At 48.9% G+C, this 17,529-nt stretch overlaps 1 protein-coding gene across 1 annotated transcript; it reads right to left on the bottom strand.

The window, feature by feature from the left end:
- Positions 1-264: 264 nt before the first annotated feature.
- LOC130492452 (E3 ubiquitin-protein ligase TRIM7-like) lies at positions 265-15,144 on the bottom strand. Its single transcript, XM_056866204.1, is given in 9 exon segments — positions 265-782; positions 5,534-5,566; positions 7,101-7,219; positions 8,461-8,483; positions 9,773-10,003; positions 10,989-11,084; positions 12,622-12,786; positions 14,705-15,048; positions 15,051-15,144. Coding segments are annotated over 9 exon segments (1,623 nt in total).
- Between the last annotated feature and the right edge of the window lie 2,385 nt (positions 15,145-17,529).

Here is a 17,529-nt window from a genome sequence, read left to right as displayed (position 1 = left end):
GGTGGTGCCCAGTAAAGCAAAGAGGAAAATCCAGAATATTCGGCTGTTCCTCTTGTGCTTGAGAGGAATGGGAGGCCGGAGGGGGAAGGGAGGGAGTCTCTTTACAGCCCTCCTTGACAACAAACTGAAATGTGTTACTGTCACTGTCAGAAATGAGATACAACGGGGGGAAAAGGGAGTCCTGGGAAATTTTACTCCAGTCAGTTTTGGGGTCTGGGAGCTCAGAGAGGCCTCATTGATGCTCCTGGTGTGAAGAGAAGGGTCTTAAGGAGAGATTTTGAGGTGGGCTTTTTGATACACCCCAAAGAAGGGCAGGAGGGTCTCTCCACGGAAGGAGGCTCCGGAGAACTCGTAGATCAGGGCTCCTCGGTCAGCGTCGAAAAAGGCCACTCGGCCCCCAGCGTAGTTCAGGCAGACTCGGATCCTCTTCAGCTCCCCGGTCAGGGACATGGGAAGGTCATCGTCTTTTAAGGAAGCCTTGTAGCAGCCCCCCCACTTCCCCACCTCCCAGATCCCTCCCTCAGGACTAAAAGTGATCCATCCCTTCCTCCTCACAGACTCTCTGGCCACCCCCACCATCCATTCTTCCTCACTTCCCACAAGGACTTCCCAGAAATGGCGGCCTGCTATGAATCCCTCACGGCCCAGAACAGCACCATATTTGTCAAATCTCTCAGGATTGTTGGGTAGAGGTTGAATTTTTTCTCCCCATCTCACGCTTTTCCGGTCCTCAGACAGGATGAGTTGGGGATGGGCCGTGTCAGGATCCAGAGTCACATTTGCTGTTGGGGGAAAAACGAGGAGACAAGAGAAGCATTTTCAGCTGGCAGATTTCTCCCCCTCTGCCCTGTTCTGCGTCCTCCTCCTGCTCCCACCTCTTCAAAAACCCCTCCTGGATTCACAGACTCTCCCGCCTTCTCCTGACCTACTAAAAGGCAGATCAGTCTTTCTGTGAGCTTCCAGAGAAGGCAGATAAAATGCACAATAAAAACCAACAGGAACACAGCCCATTTCCCACCATATCCTATCCCAAGCAGGGAGCCTTGAGAGAGAAGAAAACCATGGCTATTTCAGTCACAAGGTGGTTGTTGTTGTTTTTTGAAAGAGCATTTACACAAACACCCAGGTCATATGAAAATGAGCAGACGGACAGAATGGGTTGAACAGGTCGTGGCTCTTAATCCTGATACGAGACACACCTCAAAACAGGCAATACCACTGAATTTGGCTTTAATTGACTCTGAACAAATCACGGAGGCTGGAAGGGGGTTCCCATTGCTTTCAGCCTGCCAGGGAGTTTCTCAACTGGCATTTGGGACCATTTTGGATGGACTTGGGGTGGTATCTATATTTCAATGAAAGAACAAAGATTGGACTGAATGCCAGGTAATGTGCTGTAAGGTAACGTTATGGCAGCAATAAAGTGAAGCTAATATCCTGCCTCAGAGGATGCATGCAAGATCAGACCTTCACACCACAGCCTGAAGAATTTGCCTTCCACCCCTTTCTGACTTTTACAAGGTTGCAAAATGCAGCCTGATGAAAATGTCTGGTGTGCCTGAAAGATTGCACAATGTTTTGTGCCAATTTAATAAATAAATAACGGAGGCATTATTTATACATGAGTCAGCAGTGTGATGCAGTAGCTAAAAAGGCAAATGCGATCTTAGGCTGTATCAACAGAAGTATAGTATCCAGATCACATGAAGTGATGGTATCGCTTTATTCTGCTGTGGTTAGACCTCACCTAGAGGACTGTGTTCAGTTTTGGGCGCTGCAATTTAAGAAGGATGTAGACAAGCTGGAACGAGTCTAGAGGAAGCCAATAAAAATGGTGAGGGGTCTGGAGACCAAGTCCTATGAGGAAAGGTTGAAGGAGCTGGGTATGTTTTGCCTGAAGAGGAGAAGACTTGAGAGGGATATGATAACCATCTTCAAGTACTTCACATGCTGCCATATTGTCATGAGTCAGCCTGCAGAGACCTCCTCTGACGAAGAGGGACATCCTCAGGCAGAAGTCCCACAGGAACAACCACAGGGCCTACAGCCTGCCGGAGTGGAGGATCAGCGAAGGTCAGGGGATGACTCACCATGTCTGCAGCCAGCCAGCTCAAGGACTCCAGTTGGACCTGACACCTTGCAACATGCAGTGTCTCCAGAGGCCTCGCCAGAGCCACTGGAGCAGAGGAGAAAACAGGTCCGTCTGGCAATGCAGCAGAGACGGCAAAGTGCTAGGCTGAAGGCTTTACAGAGGAACCTCCCCAGTAGCAGTGATGAGGAAGAGCAGGGCTGAAGCACCACCTGTGAACTCAGCCTCATCAGCATCAGCTGGCTGCTACAGCAGCAGGGGAAGGGATTTAAGCCATCAGTTAGGCTTGGCTGTTGTGCAAGCAACTTGTCACCAACCTCCTTGAGTACCTGCCTTGTTTACCTGCTATCCTTTGGATTCCTGGTATCCTGACTTCTTGGACTGGCTCTGACTAACGCTTTGGACTTCCCTTGCCTGTATTGATATCTCGGACTCTGCCTTCACTGTGAATGACCTTGGACTGTTCCCCCGACTACGCTTACAGCCCTCGCTCCTCGCCTGTACCATGACACATATACAGGATGGTGCCGAGTTGTTTTCTGTTGCCCCAGAAGGTCGGACCAGAACCAACGAGTTGAAATTACATCAAAAGAGTTTCCAGTTTCTGTCTATTAGGAAGAATTTTCTAACAGTTAGAGCGGTTGCTCAGTGGAACACGCTTCCTTGGGAGGTGGTGAGTTCTCCTTCCCTGTTTTTAAGCAAAGGCTAGATGGCCATCTGTCAGCAATGCTTATTCTACGACCTTAGGCAGATCATGATAGGGAGGGCATCTTGGCCATCTTCTGGGCATGGAGTAGGTGTCGCTGGGGCATGTAGGGGGAGGTAGTTGTGAATTTCCTGCATTGTGCAGGGGGTTGGACTAGATGGCCCTGGTGGTCCCTTCCAATTCTATGATTCATTACATGAATTTTGTTCTTGTTTGGAGGTTTTGTATGGACCACAATGGCTGTACAGTTTTTCCCTGTACCCCAAGAATATTTCTACTCAACCCAACCTTCACGTATTTGTTCTAAAAAATGATTACCCCTCTTCTCTTGTCATTCAAGGTGTCTCCCAGAACACCTTGAATCAAAAACACCCCAATACTAGTTTCTGTGCTTCACAGAAAAGGGAACTTGGGGGAAGCAAGACAGAGCAGGATTTACAATCCCTTGAAACTCTGTGACTTCTAGAGCAAAGCTTCTTAAACTGTGGGTCGCGACCCCATATGGGGTCACATAACTGAATGAGGGGGTTGCGAAAAATGTGGCGACAGTATGCAAATTAGTATGCAAATTTGCTTTAGTCTTTAATAAATGGCAAAATTATATGTATACCCAAGAATTGTTTTAAAATAAATTTCTTTATGATTTTTTATCAGTAAATGTTTGATTTGTATACCTACTTTTATATACCCGGGGTTGCGTAAAACTTTATTGGGCAAAAAGGGGTTGCGAGTGAAAAAAGTTTAAGAAGCCCTGTCCTAGAGAGACCCAGGGACTTCGGCAGTGGTTTCCACACAGGGACGGGCTTGTGCAGGTTTCCTTGTGCAGCAACAAGAACTGGGCTTCTGCGTGGCAGGTTCCCGCCCCCCCCCCCCACGCAGTTTCCCTGCTCCAGTCCCCCAGCAGCGCCCATCCCCCTCCATTGAGCCACCGGGGCTTTGGGATTTTTTTATTAGTAGCAGCATATAATTATGTTGATGCCTTTCCCTGTATGTGGTCACAACCAAAATGTCTAGAGACTTACTTTTTAATGAAGGCTGAAAATTCACAGAACAAGGTACACATACTGGCAAAACATTATACCTATATAATTCAGCACTGCCTTTTTTTTTTTAAACTAAAAATTCCCCCAGAGGTGAGGGAAGGAAATGGTCACCACAAGGAAAGGGTCAAGGAAATGGCTGCCACATAGGTAGGAAAATCTGAATTTTCCCACCCACATAGCAGCCATCCAGGCTTTACTGCAAACGAGGTTTGAGAAAGATCAGAGAAAACCTGGGAAACCCCAGCAGGTGTACAAATGTGGTGATGAAGCAGGAGGGGGGGAATCACTTCCCACAACTGTTGAACCCAGGGCTAATAACCTGTGAGAAGACGGCCAGGATCAAGCTAGAATTTACAGAAATATCCTTGGTATTGAATTCATGTCCCCTCCCTGCTCCTGTGGAGGCAACTTATTGACAGCTCTGCAAAAACTAAGCCCTCTTGTGGTGTCCTCGGTGGCAGTTTTAAAAGAGCCACAATATTACCAATTGGAAGCCCTTCTACACTAGCGCTTTTAACACCGAGCTATCAAACTTCAAGCATGACCTATCCTGGGCTGGAAAAACAGATGCCTCAATAGCCACCTAAGACTTTTGTTATGGAACTCAGCCAAGCAACAAACATCCTTAGGCATCAAGAACAGGTTTCCTTGCCTCATGTATATTTTGCAGAGCCCTGAAAATGCTATTTGGATGCTGGCAAATTTGGCAGCACCAAAGGGTAAACATTTTTTAAAGCAGCAGTCGTAACTTTTCAATGAGGCAGAACTAGTGTGGAAAACACTTTGCTGCCCTGAACACACCCATACATCTAATATCCTGGACATACCTCTTCACAAACCAGTTCTGCAACTTTACTGAAAGTTTTGGTAAAGGATTAATACCTTGCGATATACCATCAATGCCGTTTGAAACAGCCAACAACTGACCCTACGCAGAAAGGAGCAAAACAGAGCTAAGCCAGCATTTGACCTGCAAACACGAATGTGGTAAATGGAAACTCCTGAACTGGAAAACATTTGCCTTCCTTCTGTCTGAATTCACTCTAAAATATACTCAGGAGACAGCCTCTTCCTGCCCAGAACTCTGCACCCTAGTGACAGCTGGGGAGGCGGAAGACCAGGCTGTAGAGGAGGCTTGTGGCAGGCACGTAGTTCTAGTTCTTCTCCCAAACATCAAACACAAATTGTGTGTGAACAACTGGAAAACAGCAACATGGGAAGCTGGACTTCTGCTTTCATATACTGCTTTTCCACAAACACAGCTTTTTACAAAAACAGCTGTGGACCCAGTGCACACTTTATAGCACCTTGAAGCGGAGGGAAATCTGGAAAGCAGGTAGGGAAATCCACGTAGAGAAAGGGGATTCTCAACCCGGTCAGTGACGCTCATGGGGAGGATTCTGAAGGGCCCTCAAGGGCTGAGGCCCAGTGACCATTTTCCCATCATTTCAATATGGCGGCAGGTAGGTGAAAGGAGGCTATTCATCCCCTCAGAGTCCACCTTCTCTTTCACCCTAACAGACCTCCTCAGAACAAAAAGGAACTGGCTGTGGCAGGGAGGGAGAGAGGTTGAGAAACAGAATAAGAGCGTCCAGTAATGTTATCTCTGGAAAAAAACCCAAGTAGAAGAACACAAATTGTAAGGTGAAGCTTTCTAGTTTAGAAATAAATGATCATGTATGAAGAAAAATATACCTTTCTGCAGGTGAAATCCAGAATCCTGAGTATCTGAGGAAGGAAAGGAACCAAACATGAGCAACAGACCCTTGTGCCTATCACCAATCTTGTGACAAAAACATCAGTTCATAATATTGTCTATTTTTCTCTTGGGGAGGGAAGGTGTCATGGTATAGCCCCACCTCATCAGATCTCGAAAGCTAAGCAGGGTTGGTACTTGGATGGGAGACCAAAGAAGATTCTGCAGACTAAGGCAATGGCAAAGAAATCTCTGCTTCTCACTTGTATGGAAAACTGTTTTCTGGGGTTGCCATAAGGTGGTTGTAACTTGATGGCACATGTATACCATCTTCTGAGTTTCAACTGAAAGGTTAAGTAGAAGCTACTTCTGGGGAAAATTCTTTCAAATTTTATTTATGTGGAAATATTCACATTTCTTTTCACTAGTCACTTGGAGTGACTGGAGATCTACTTTATAGAAAGTATGCTAAGAACTGCAGCCCAAGGGTCCACTCCAGCTACACGTAAGCCCAATTTCAATGGGCTTAGAAGGGGGTAAATCTGCTTAAGACAGCACTATCAGTCCCCTTGAGACCACTCTGTGGGCTCAGCTACGACATACTCCAGCAAACACATGCACTCCGCCACAGGGACCATTTTGATACATCGTTTGGTCTCGTTTGTGTGTATGTGTGTGTGCGTGTGTTAAGTGCCGTCAAGTCGCTTCCAACTCAGGGTGACCCTATGAATCAACGTCCTCCAAAATGTCCTATCTTTGACAGACTTGCTCAGATCTTGCAAATTGAGGGCCATGGCTTCCTTTATTGAGTCAATCCATCTCTTGTTGGGTCTTCCTCTTTTCCTGCTGCTCTCCGCTTTTCCTAGCATGACTGTCTTTTCTACTGACTCTTGTTTTCTCATAATGTGACCAAAATACGATAGCCTCAGTTTAGTCATTTTATCTTCTAGGGTCAGTTCAGGCTTGATTTGATCTATGACCCACTGATTTGTTTTTTTGGCAGTCCACGCTATCTGTAACACTCTCCTCTAACACCACATTTCAAAAGAATCTACTTTCTTCCCATCAGCTTTCTTCAATGTCCAGCTTTCACACCCATACATAGTAACAGGGAATACGATGGCATGAATTAACTTAATCTTGGTGGCCAGTGAATCATAAACTCACTGATATGAGAATGGAGGCAGGTGTTCCTGAAAGGGATCATGCGGATGTCTCTATTAAATGAGAATGCCCTGAAGGGCAGTTTCCTCACCCTCCCTTTCCTTTTAGGTGCCTCTACCACCATCTACCTCACAGTTTGCCAGTGCACAGTCACAGGTATGACCAGAGATCAGCAATGTAGAATAACTTTGAGAAAATCAGGTACTGAAATTCTGAGCTAATTTTGTAGGAGAATTCCGAACAGAAAACTTTGCATGGTGAACTAAAATGGCCTTTTGAATCAGTACATAAATTCCTGACATTCCTGGTTCTGTTAATGATACAAGCAGCCTAGAGCATACTAAAACACATCTGGCCCACTCTAACGTCCAGTCTGAAATCCCTGCAGCATCTCTTTATTACCTTTGAATGGCTTCATGACGGTCTCAAAAAGGAGATTTAGATCGGAGAAGTCCCAAGCGTACCACTTCAGTAAAAGAAAAAAATCCGCTGGATTCTCAAATGCCTCCTTTTCTTCATACCTTGAGAAAAATCATGCAGAGGTATTGTCCATCCAATTCATTATCCCCCCCCCCCGCCCATGCAGTAGATCAGAGAAACAGAGGAAGGAACTGGCAGAAAAGCTAGAGACACAGGCTGAGAGTGAAAGCAGAGCAAAATGGGAGGCACTTCGGATAGGAACGGTCACCTTGATGTACCTCCTGAGACCCCAAAGCCACACAGCAGCTGTGGGGAACATCTATTAAAAAAATAAAACAGAGCCTATCTGGACTCGTAATGCCACCATGGGAAGAGGAAGTGCTCCTGCACCCCCACCAGCCATTTTCCATACTGAAACTGCACTGGGGGGAGGGGCTTATTTCCCCACATGGAGAAATAACTCCCCTTCTCAGCACTGTTCAGCATGAAAAATGGCTGGGGGGAAGGCAGGAGATCTTCCTTCCCTGTGGCGGCATTCCGAGGCCAAACAGGCTCTGCTTTATCCTTTAAAAGCCATTCCTCACAGACCCAACTCATTCCCCAAGACCCAACTCTTTAAAAAGCAAACACTGTTTGGCCCTAAAAACTGAGGCAAAATAGGCATTGAGCCTTTCTGCTTTCTCTCTGTCCTCTGTCAAAGTTTCTCCATTTTGAACCAACAGTGGGCCTATGGCCTCTTTCCCCTTGCGTTTGCTCCTCACATATCTGAAGAAGCTGTTCTTGTTGCAGGGAGCCTCCCTGGCCAGCATCGGCTCACTGTGAGCTTTGGCCTCTGATGGCTGACCTACAGTTCCTAGATCCTCTTCTCTAGAGGTATGTCCTTGCCTCCATTTCTTGAACATTTCCTTTTGCTCATCACTAAAGTGTCCCTGTAAGAAGCCTCAATGCCAACCAAGTCATTACTTGGGCCTAATACAATTTACCACGTGCCATTTTGTGGAATGAATGTAGCTCAGGAGACTCAGACACTGTATTTCCTCGGGTGGGAATAAATCTTGTTTGACCGCTCCAGGTATAGCACCAGAGTTCTGGCTGGTCCTTCAAGAGATGCACAGCCAGATGTCAGTCCCTCCCCCTCCCTTCCCCAGTGCTGTTTTGGGACACAATTTCCTGTCGACGGAGCTCTGTAAGTTAGCTGTTTGCCAGGGACAGGTGGATGAAGATCCACGATCTTAGTTACACCTGATTTGGCCCTGGGCCACAGTTCTGAAGGATGATGAACTTCATAGGCTACCCAGACCCCTCCCAGTGTAAAGAAGGTTAATGAGAAAGATCCACTTACCTCTTCAAGGTGCATCTGGCACCCTAAAGGCAAAGAGAGAGAAAGAAGAGAGACCTCAGTGCTTGCTAAAAGGCCACACCAGGAAGACCCTGGAAGATTCTGCACTCTGACCCTTCTCTTGCTTCCAGCTAGCAGACTCCCCTCAAAGGCTGGGGTGGATTTTCATACAGTGGGAGAAAATCTTTGTAAGGATAATATGAGCAGACAAAGTGGAGCCATTTCAGAGCAAAGCTGGTTGATCTGCTCTGATGACTCAATAGTGGCTACTTTAACAAAGGGATTTTTCCTCAAGTGGAAGGCAGGAAGCACTCAGATTAGGATGTGTAGCTCTCCTGGCCGCCTGTGGACACACAGGTATTCGCCTGTGGACACACAACGTTCCCTGATCGGCCCTGTGTCACGGATATTCCCTTCCTTCCACTGGAAGGCCTTTCCCAGGCTTAAAAAACCATAGCTGGATTACAGTAGCATTGTAACAACATACTGGTCCCCAGCTTTCGTTTGTTAAAAGTATTTACGTCTTGTCATTTCAGGGTTATAACTAGAAATGTGCAGCCTGTACTTTTAAAATAAAAAGTAGGAATTAGTGAAATTATGTTATAACACTAAGTATTATGATGCTATCCCCCCACCAGTTCCCTCGCATCCTCTTTCCCACACCCCTTTTCCCCAAGTGTGTTCCATTCCCCATGTGGTCCCCCTTCTATTAAGCTGCCACCTCCCCTCTGTTGTTTTCTGCCCCCCAGTGAGTGGTTTCACTCTCCCTCCTTTCACCCTGTTAATGCACTATGGCTACTTCTCTTGTGCAAGGGTTCCTCCTGTAGGTCCCTCTGTCCTGTCCCTCTCCCGGCACACCTGGATTCTTGTGGGCATTGACAATGGAGACTGCAGCCACAGCGTCCCAGACCCCCCTTCAGAGGCTCCAGCCACTCCCTGTGCCTCTTGTCTTGACCCCACCCTCTCCGGCCTTCAGTCCAGGTGCGGTCTCATGTCCTCTGTTGGCAGCCTGTATTTCGACCAGGCCACCAGGGTTGGAGTTGAGGCCACACTCGGTGCTTTTAACATGCCTGGGAGTGGTGGGGGAGTACCTGCTGACCCGACACTCCTTTTTCAGGTAAGTCTGGGACCAGCAGGGCTTTGTTGGGTGTATTGCGGGAGGGAGGAGGGCTGCCAGAGCTTTGGGGGAAGGGTTGGCATCGGGCCGTGTCCTGACAGCTCATTCGCTTTCCGCCCAAGCAAAGGAGGCACAGAAAAGCTTCAGAGGCAGCCTCCTCCCAAAGGGGAGCCTGGGCTGTTCCTGCCACACTCTCACCTGCAAGAGTTCACTGGGTGGCAGATGACACTTCTCCTCCATCTCCTGGATGAGGCTGTCCAGAGAGGAGAGTTTTTCAGAGAGTTCAGCCAGGTGCTGGTCCCTGGTTTTTGCCACCTCCCTCTCCATCTCTTCCATCTGAGTCAACAAAAGTTCCTCTTGTTCCACTAGAAATGAGTGTAGCTGTCTGAACTTGGCTGCCGTCTCTCGCTTCTCTCCTGTGGTTTGCTTCTGAAATGGAAAAAGAAAATACGGTCAATATAACACAACTAGTCTTTACAGCGGGAAGAAGTTCTTCTACCGGAAGGGCACTCAAGGAACGATTTCCATGGACCCATCCTGAGGGCCAAAGTACATCACACTCAAACTCCTCGAGAGGTTCTTTCAGCCACAGAGGACGATATCTGCAGCAGAAGACCCAGAGAGTAGAAGGGACTTCTTGAGTCCATTTGTTTCCCCAATAAAACATCCTTCATATGCTGTTCCCCCACTTCCCATCAGGCAAAAAGGTACAATGTTTGAGTAGAAATACCAGTGGGGAGAAAAGAGCTAAGAAGCCCCTTCCCCTCACTTGGTCTCCCAATCTCAACTGCAGCTTCCCTGGCTGAACTTTTGAGTAAGAAAATCCAGCAGGGAAAAAGATCAACATGCTACTGAGTACTCCAAGTAGTTTCCCCTTTGACTCAGCAATGGCTGAACAGCCCTTGGCCCAGTTCAGGATCAGTGGAGTATTCATCAGCATTTCTACCCAGCATTTCTTTGGGAGGTGGGACACCCTCATCTCTTTCCAGGGACTTCTCCTGGCTTGGGGTGTTGGTGGATGCACGCAAATGGGGAATTGACACATGCATTCATCTGCCCAGGCCTCATCCCGGAGCACAGAGCACCTTGTAGTCAAGTGACTCTGCCCCAAACAAAGTCACCCAAGAACAACAAAAAAAGGAGTGGGTGTCTAGATCTGGCCAGCCCTAGGTGACCATCTAGGGTGCCAGGGGCACCAAGACTGTGCCATTCAGCAACATCCCCAGCTCCAGTGCTTGGGTATAATGTCTGCCTTTGGGGGTCTGGTCTGCTTGAATGCTTTCAGTCTGTGCACAGAATTCCCAAATTTGGGGGGTGAGGCTTTCTCAGAGGTTGATTTTCTGCTTTTTTCTGCCATTCCTCCCCCAATACTAGTTTTAGAGTCTGTTCACCCCCCAGCCATAGTGACACTTACGAGCAGGTCTTGGCTTTCCTTTACTACATCTGCTTGACACGCCACAATTCTTTCTCTCTCCTTTTTCAGCATCTCCAGACAGTTGCAGAACTGATCCTGGGGAGGAAATCCCCAAAAGTGAAACAGGTTCCTTTTTTAGAAGTTTATTATAAAACATGTGAGAAGCAAAACGGTCATTAAGGGCCAAACTAGATATAACTGCCCTACGTCCATAACAGGATCTTCAACAATGCATTCCCCAATGCTGAACACAGGTAGCTTCCTCATGGGGATGGTGCCACATTCTCCTTTGATACCAACCAAGAATGCAAAGACATTCACAGTGCCAATGCTGCTGCCCACCATTCTACCCCCGTGCTCACCACAGGAGGGTTTTTTGCATTAAAAATTATTCACAGTCAGTATATCACTATATTCTGTTAACATTCTAGCAATATACCCAGTAGTGACAATTTTTTTAAAATGGCAAAAAGCTCTTGGGGGTGGGAATGGTAGGCTGGACGGTGCTGGACTGGAGATGGTGGAGGAAATGCGTACCTTCCATGCCACACTTGCCCAAATGCTCTTTGGGTATCTTCTTCCAAGAAAGAGAATACCAAAGCAGGGAATGCTCTGTGTGGAAGCAACCACAGCTGTGAAAAGGGGGGAATCCCTTGTAGTGATATGGTGCAGTGGATGGGCCATGGTTCAGTGACCCTTAGAATATCTGCTTGGCAAGCAGAAGGTCCTGGGTTCAATCCCCCGGGTTCAATTCTCCAGTTGAAACAAATGGGTAGTAGTTGATGTGAAAGGCCTCCACCTGGAGAAGAGCCACTGCCAATCAGAGGGGACCTGGACAGACCAAGGGTGTGACTCAGAACAAGGCAGCTTCATGAGTAGCCCTCCCACCCCCAAGAGCTCTTCTTCTGAATTAAACTGCTGTCACAAAGCTACTGCATACAAGTGGGAGAAACAGACAGGTACCAAACCTGCAAGCGTTCTCCCCCAGGCAAAGAGCAACTCAAGGACAGTAACTGAAGTCGAGAAAGCTCTGTGTGTGTGGGGGGAGGGGTTTAAAACTGGGAGTCAGGTAGGGTTAGGGCAGTAGGGTTGCCAAGCCCCCCTTCCCAATCGGCAGGAGGTTTTAGGAGGCGGGGCTGGGGTGGCCGCGCATGCAATGACATCACTTCTGGTTTTACTTCCGGAAGCGTCCGATCACCACAGCTGATCCAAAATAAACCCAAATAAAACCGGAAGTGGCGTCAACGCGTGTGCGCACCTGTGCAGGTACACAGTCGCCACCTATGGAGCAGCTGGGTGGATTGGTGGGCAATGTCCTGCCAAAAACACCCACCTTGCAACCCTATAGCTCAGCTGTGCAATGGGCTGCCCAGACATCAACACAGCCAGACGTGAAGTGAGTCAATCTCCCCACTTTATCATATCACCCCACTTTAGCCTCAGCAGGGGGCAGGAGGCAATGCCCTTGGGAGCCACCAAGCCAGGAAAGAGGCAGCAAAGAGGTGTTTTCACTCCCCATTTTGGGCCCAGAGGCTGAGGAAGAAACTGGAGGCAGTTTCCCCGCAAAGAGACCAAGGAGAAAGGAAGGATCCACTGCTCTTCCCCACCAGCCTCCACCTTCTTGATTTCCTACCTTGTACTCTTGGGAGGCCTCCTTAAGAAGAAGGGTTTCGTGATCTCTGTGCTCCTTGGATCGGTCACAGGCCACACAGATGAAGGCTTCATCATTCTTGCAGAAGAGATTCAGTGGCTCCTGGTGCTTCCGGCAAACTCTCCCTTTTCTAGCAACTCTGATTGTCTGATACAAAAAACAAAGAAAGAGAATTTGTTTCACTCCCCCCACCCCAAACTGTGTCTCTCCTTGTAATGACTGGATGTAATTAGTGCCTTGAGCAGCACTGAGACCCCCAAGATCAGCCCCATCTCCAGCACCACCGACGGCCAGTCAAGCCACAGCAGCAAAGACTGATGAGGAGAGACCTGAAGAAGGCCTCAGAGAGACCAGAAAAGACTCCCATCACCTCTTTGGTTTCCACTTGAAGTTGTGTTCTCTAGGTCTGAGTTCACTAATCGAGTGTCCTCGGCCCTCCTCGTTGGATTCAACTCTACTTGTATATTAAGTTCTACTTGTAAATGGTTATTGGTGATTGGCGGGTCTGGGAGTTGTTTCTGAATTCGTTTCTTTTATGCCTCAAGGCCATCTATGTGAGGAAGTGGAGGCCAGTGGGCTGGAGGCTCCCCTTCTTTTTTATCACACCCCCCTCCACTAATAAACCAGGTCCCAGAATGTCTCCCTCAGCTGGGGTTGGAGGAAGAAACTGATTTTTTCTAACCCTCAAATTCCTCTGGAAGTCAATGAACTAATTACAACTACTGGTTCCAGGTAACCAACATTCTCCCCAAACCTGCTTTGGGCTGCATTTTGCAGTGTGCCAGAGGAATCCCCAAACACCACCCCCTTCCTTTCTTGCAAACATGCATTCCTGGGGAGTTATTTTGACAAGCCTCCAAAGGTGGATCCAAATGTGCAAGGAGGGGAAGCTGGAACTGCAGGAAAATGGATGGACCCTGTTGGACTTTTAAGCCACCTTTCAAGATTCAGCTAAAAACCAGCCCATCCCCCCTCTCACAGACAGCATCTCCTCCCAGGTGGCCCCTGCAGACGACACCATGAACGTTACAAATAATGATTCTGATACTAGTATGAGCAGATATTCATTCTGGTGTAAGTTAACTTGTGTTTTAGAATTGCCCTCCATTAATTTTTCCATATTATTAAATGTAACAACAACAACAATAGAGACATTCCTTCACATCCTGGACCCAAAAGGGCATCAGCATGTGAGGCTCCCGAGAGTTCCTAGTCCTTTCGCTTGGAAACCCCATAATGATCCTTTCTAAACTCTCAGAATTAATCTCACTTCCCCGCCCCCACTAACCCCTGCAGGGCCATTTGCCCTCAGGGAAGCCTTTCTGCCAAATGATCTACAGGCAACATCCCACTCTGAGTTTTGGCCATCTTGATCATGGGGGACTTCTCCATCTGGCCTGGCGCTGAGAGCAGGCTCTGGGCCCCAACTCCGAAACGTGGCACAAAGTTAGTCCTGATCCTGCCAGCTTTGCCAGTTGTGTAGCTCTGGGATTCTGAGAACGACACACCTCCATTTCTCGCCTTCTGCTCCTCCCTCCATATTCGCAATGACCTTGGCACAGTACTGGAAGCCCCACTCCATCAGAGACCTGTGCTTGGGGGCTGGGGGCTGGCCAGGGCAGTGAAATTTCCTGGGCTGGCCACGCAGCTCGATCTCAGCATAGGAGGGCCAAGGGGATGGCCAGTGTAACTGATGAATAGGCCAGTGCTTAAGGGGAAGGAAATGGGATTGTCCTGTGCCAAAGGTGGCCTGTAAGTGAAAGGCCGGGACACCAATACTGAGAGGGCTACCAGCAAAGGGTTTTCCTTGGGGCGGGGAGGGAGTCGGGTGAGGAAGAGGAGGCAGCCTGGCCCTCCCCTCCATCACGAGGAAAACCCCTTCCTCCTCAAGCGTGTTTTTAATAAGTTTATTATTAGCTGCTGTTTTGCAAGCCAACTTGTGCCGGGTTGGGGCAAGAATATAATATTGTATATTTAACTTGAGAGACCTTTGCACCAAAGTGAAATGTTAAAAGCCACACAACAAGAAAGCAAGAAAGCCTCCCTCCGCCCATTTCTCACTTACCCTGTTTTCTTGCAAAGCCTCCTCCAGAGGAACCACCTGGTGATCTTGGTGCTCCTTGGATCTGCTGCAGACCACGCACAGGGGGGCTTCGTCCTCCTTGCAGAAAATTTTCAGGGGCTCCTGGTGCTGCTCGCAGACGCCCCCCTTGCCTTCTTCGCCCTTCCCACCCGCCTCTTTTCCCACCTGAGGACTGAGTGTTTGGATTATTTCCACCAAGTTGGCCAGCTGCTTGTTCGGCCGGAGGGTCCCTTCCTGAGCTTTTCCTCTGCACTGGGGGCAGCAGGAAGCCTCTGCCCCCGACGCCCCCCAGCTGCGGGTCAGGCAGGCGCGGCAGAAGTTGTGCCGCACTCCGCGATCATGACGGGATCCCTGAAATAGTCGAGGCAGATGGAGCAAGAGGCTTCCTCGCAGAGCTCCTGGACGGCACCTCCAGCCGCCATGGCTGCCTCGAGGAAGGGAAGGGAGAGTAGTCAGTTTCGTTTTCACGCTTTCCAAAGCAGCGACGGGGCGTTCCCCTTCCTGCAAACGAGGGACTCTCACAGGTGGCATCAATGGCCCGACGATAGAGCTGGGCTTATTTGCAAAAATAAAAGCACAAACCCCTAGAGAAAGGGCCTGGGACGGAAGGCAAACCTTGGGAGAGTCTCCTTTGGCCTCGTATTTGCAAGCGCCCGCCTCCAATGGGAGGGAGACCCTTTCCCTCTGCATCCCAGGGGTTTGCAAAGGGGATGTTCCCGGTGTTGGAGGGAGATGCTTCCCGGGTCTGGGGCACACGGGTGTGGAGAGGTCTGCGCTCCCTAGCCTGGGAAGGGATGTGCTGGAACGAATGACACAGGATTGCCCATGGGGAGCAAAGGGAGATGCTGGCATGCCCACTGGCTACAATGGGGGCCTGGAATGCCAACTACCTTGCATTGGCCCATTGGAATATAAGACAGCAGGCAGAAGCTGCAATGAAAATGCAAAATTGGTTTTTGAGTTAAGGTCTCTGGACCAGGATTGACTGCTGTAGGAGTGGAATGACAGCCCTCCAAGTGGAATGACAGCTCCTGGGAGTAGGAGAAGTGCTCGGGGACTAGAATGAGGCCTAGGGGATGCCAGCCTCCAGAAATTACAGCTCATCTCCAGACTACAGAGATCAGTTCTCCTGGAGAAAATATATTCTTTGCAGGGTGGGCTCTATGGCATTGTACCCCACTGAGGTCCCTGTCCTCCCCAGGCTCCACCCCCAAATCTCCAGGTTTCCCAATCTGGAGCTGGCAACCCCTCCCCACCCCCACCAGGGTCCCCAGAGGGGAATGACAGCCCCTGGGAGCAGAAGACATGCCCATCCCCCCCCCCGCCGCCTGTGGCCAGGGTCCCCAGAGGAGAATGACAGCCCCTGGGAGCAGAAGACATGGTTTGGAGCTGGAATGACAGCCCCTGGGAGTAGCCTAAGTGTTCACAGAGTAGAATGGCAGACCCTAAATAGAAATGGAGGGTTCTACTACCGACACCCCACCTCCCCCCCCCCAACAGTTGCCTTTTCCTGAGGGGAGAGAAAGGGAGGGGAAAGTGAAGCTAGAGGTCGGATGGAAAACTACAGCCTGAAAATCTTGTTGGTCTCTGAGGTTTCAGACCTAGCTGGAAGGAATGTCTATCCTTCCCATTGATTCCTGCTGCCACCTTCCTCCCCTCCTGTGTGGCAAAGGCTCCTCAGGGCAAGGTAGGGTTGCCAATTGCCAGGTAGTAGCAGGAGATCTCCTGCTAATTCAACTGATCAACCGACAGGTAGCAGATCACCTGGAGAAAAATGGCCGCTTTGGCAATTGAACTCTATGGCATTGAAGCCCCCCCCCCAAACCCCACCCTCCTCAGGCCCGCCCCATAAATCTCCCACCCATGGCAAAGAGGGACTGGGCAACCATAGGGCAGGGACCTGTTTTCCTGCACTTTGTCAAGTGTCGTGTTTTTAAAATAAACTAATAATAATGAAATGACCTGCATGTCTGTCCCTCTCTCCATCCTAGGCTGAGCCTGGCAACTGGCAGGAGGGTTGGAGGTGGGAACATTAAGGATGAGACGTCGGCTGCATCGCTTTGTCACTTCTGGGAAAAACCTGGAAGTGACACATGGTAGCTCTAGGAATCACTGGAAACGGTATAGTTTTACCATAGAGTTACTGACAATTCTGAGAACTATCCTGTGTTGTGAATGAAAACCCAGAAGTGACGTAGAACATTGACAATAACACCTTTTTGTTAAAAAAAAAAAGTCTCCTGGTGCTCAGAGAAGTTGATGCAACTAGCGATGCCAGCAGGAGGCCTCATAGCCCTGGTGCATCTGTCCATCTGTCTGTGGCAGGTTTAACCCTTCAGAAAATAAAGCTGGCCTTAGAACTCGTCACCAGCTTCTGGATTTTGATGGGACTTGTAGAGCCCAAAATGAAGGGAATCAGAAGATCCTGGCCCAGATTAGGTCCAGAAACACTGCTCTTTGCAATGGAATCAAAGGTTTAATCCTGAGTGTCAGCTCTAGCCCTGTGATAGCTCCATGAACAGACTCCAGCAGACGAATAGTCCACGAAAGCAGGTTTATTCAGGAAAATCTACAGGTTTCAGAAGCCTAAACGTAAAGTGGATTCTAATGCTGGAAATAGCCAAGTACATGACATATCTGGCAAAGCGAAGAACGATAACAGGGAACCATGGTAACCACCATCCCCGGAGGTCGACGGGGCACTCGGTGCTTCCCACGGCATGAAGTTTAAACACAGGACATGGCGAGACCTTGGATGGAGAAGCACAACAGCACCTGCTAAAAACCACAGCATACCATTCCCAAGG

Source organism: Euleptes europaea, chromosome 1, assembly GCF_029931775.1.
Source record: "Euleptes europaea isolate rEulEur1 chromosome 1, rEulEur1.hap1, whole genome shotgun sequence".
Taxonomy (NCBI): domain Eukaryota; kingdom Metazoa; phylum Chordata; class Lepidosauria; order Squamata; family Sphaerodactylidae; genus Euleptes; species Euleptes europaea.
Note: the sequence above shows the minus strand (reverse complement) of the source record. Positions and strands in the feature narration are given on the sequence as shown.